The sequence below is a fragment of the Hipposideros armiger genome, unplaced genomic scaffold (assembly GCF_001890085.2).
Source record: "Hipposideros armiger isolate ML-2016 unplaced genomic scaffold, ASM189008v1 scaffold_2089, whole genome shotgun sequence".
Lineage (NCBI taxonomy): Eukaryota > Metazoa > Chordata > Mammalia > Chiroptera > Hipposideridae > Hipposideros > Hipposideros armiger.
Genome location: NW_017733437.1, coordinates 6,616 through 9,308, shown reverse-complemented (window position 1 = coordinate 9,308; position 2,693 = coordinate 6,616). Strand labels below are relative to the sequence as shown.

The 2,693-nt window shown below is 43.0% G+C and overlaps 1 protein-coding gene across 1 annotated transcript; it reads left to right on the top strand.

Moving 5' to 3' along the window:
- Positions 1 to 1,751: 1,751 nt before the first annotated feature.
- Positions 1,752 to 2,693, top strand: LOC109378520 (olfactory receptor 1J2). Its single transcript, XM_019634874.1, has one exon. It carries the CDS (start codon positions 1,752 to 1,754, stop codon positions 2,691 to 2,693), a length of 942 nt encoding a protein of 313 aa, XP_019490419.1.

Below are 2,693 nucleotides of genomic sequence, written 5' to 3'. Positions count from 1 at the left end.
CTTTTCTTTCTTCCTTGAAAACTACTTTTACTTGATGTAACCAAACCAAAGTTTGTCAAAAAAGGAATAAAACCTCCAAAAAAAATATGACTATTCAAGCCTCCTTCCACTTTGTATTTCACAATGATCACCAGGGAGAAGAAACATAGTCATTTCCTTTGGGTTACCTGGTGGGTAGGTGCCCAGTGAGATCCCTTTGAGTGGGATAGGGTTCTACCTAAATTCTCAGAGGCCATTCAGTCGCCTGGCTTTCTATTTGGATCTGGTCGGAGTCCGTAATTCTCGTTTTTTAACCTTTCCGGAGTTCATCCTCTGCCAAAGTGTGGTTAAGGCTGGGAAAGCAGCGCCTCGAGACCTCTATGGGCTCATTCTCTAAGTTTCCCAGCACAACATTGCTCTCACAGGACATGTTTTCCAAAGGAACCAAGGGGGAACGTTGGGCAATTAATCCAAGTCTGATGGATGTCTTTAACAGGAAATTACAAGTCCTGCTCCCTACCCCCTAGGGTTCTCTCCTTGGTTAGTTATACTCTTTGGTTCATAGATCTAGGCCAGGTAGGCAGAAGTGAGAGTCTGAGCTCGTAGCTTTTCTTTTGGATGCTCAGGAAATGTCGAGGACCTTGGAAGCTGATATTTAGGTTCCCTAAAGAGAACCTCTGGACACACTTACCCACCAAACACTGAATCATAAATGAAGGTAAGATCAGTATTAAAAATGGAATGAGCATTGCTTTTTCTCAGCAATATATAGGTTTTTTTAAATAGGTATACAAGAGGAAGAATTAGAGAGCTGATTCTGGCATGGAGGAGAAAAGAGACACAGAGTAATGGAAGAATGAGGATACAGAGGCAGAGAGAGTGAGATGGGAGGAAGGAGAAAAAAGAGAGAAAAATAAAGTGAAGAAATAGACAGGAAGACAGAAAGAAAGAAAGAAAGAAAGAAAGAAAGAAAGAAAGAAAGAAAGAAAGAAAGAAAGAAAGAAAGAAAGAAAGAAAGAAAGAAAGAAAGGTAAAAAAAAAAAAAAGAAAAGCAACCCAAGAAGTAAAGATAGAGATACAGGGAAGCAGAGTCTTTCAAGAAGGCACTTCTACTTGCTTTGATCCTGACATAGAAAACCAGGCGTAGACAGCCAGATTTTAAGCATTCCCGAACTGTTTAGGTGGTTAAGCCAGGAGTTTCAGGAAGGCCTCTTACACTTCCAAAATATCTTCCTCACTGCACTGGGGAGAATGAATTAACATAATCCAGAGTATCTTAAGGATCCTTTACTGAATTGAAATAAATAAAAATGTATGTACATTGATGAGTTTTCTTGAAAGAATACAATACCTTTCTTTGCATCCTTTTACTTGAAAAGTTCACCTCTCACCTGCAATTTAACAATGGGTATTGAAGTCAAGCCTTCTAAAGGTGGCTATGCCATGGTTGATGATTTGGAGTGCTCACCACAGAGCATACTTGGGGCAATAACCTGGCTGAGACATCATATTCCATGATCTGGTCCTCAGTGCCATAGACACAAGAATTCTATTTTCTCTGTGAACCTAGAAAAGCTGGCTCTCATTAGCATTCCCTCATCAACAATTTTTCTAATTCCCTTATGTGCCAATATATAAGAAACATATAAGAAACAGAACAAGTTTCCCAGGATCTGAAATAAAAAATATTTTCATATGACTGCTATAAATGGTTATTTCAAAGTCCTTAATACTCTCAACCATTCTTCATCCCCAGCAGACACAAGTGCAGCATGAGGCCTGAGAACCAGAGTGGCGTGTCCCAGTTCCTCCTGCAAGGACTCCCCATCCGGCCCGAGGAGCAGGGCGTGTTCTTCGCCCTGTTCCTGGGCATGTACCTGACCACGGTGCTGGGAAACCTGCTCATCATCCTGCTCATCAGGCTGGACGCTCGCCTGCACACGCCCATGTACTTCTTTCTCAGCCACTTGGCCCTCACTGATGTCTCCTTTTCATCTGTCACCATCCCTAAGATGTTGGTGGACATGCAGACTAAGTACAAATCCATCCCATATACAGGGTGCATTTCACAAATGTATTTTTTCATAGTTTTCACTGACCTGGACAGCTTCCTTATTACATCAATGGCATATGACCGATATGTTGCCATCTGTCACCCTCTTCACTACACCACCATCATGAGGGAAGAACTGTGTGCTTTACTAGTGGCTGTGTCCTGGATCCTGTCTTGTGCCAGCTCACTGTGCCACACCCTCCTCTTGACCCGGTTATCCTTCTGTGCTGCTAACACCATCCCCCATTTCTTCTGTGACCTAGCTGCCCTGCTCAAGCTGTCCTGCTCAGACATCTTTGTCAATAAGTTGGTCATGTTCACAGCAGGGGTGGTGGTCATTACCCTGCCATTTGTATGTATCCTAGTATCTTATGGCCGCATTGGGGCCACCATCCTGAGAATCCCTTCATCCAAGGGCATCTGCAAAGCCTTGTCCACCTGTGGCTCCCACCTCTCTGTGGTGTCTCTGTACTATGGGGCAATATTTGGGCAGTACCTTTTTCCAACATTGAGCAATTTCATTGACAAGGACATTATTGTAGCTCTCATGTACACAGTGGTCACACCCATGCTGAACCCCTTTATCTACAGCCTAAGGAACAGGGACATGAAACAAGCTCTTGGGAAACTTTTCAGTAGAGCAACATTTTTCTCACAATGA

What these genes read in the sequence shown, in the direction of transcription:
- LOC109378520 (XM_019634874.1), top strand. Translation starts at nt 1,752, where the DNA reads ATGAGGCCTGAGAACCAGAGTGGCGTGTCCCAGTTCCTCCTGCAAGGA.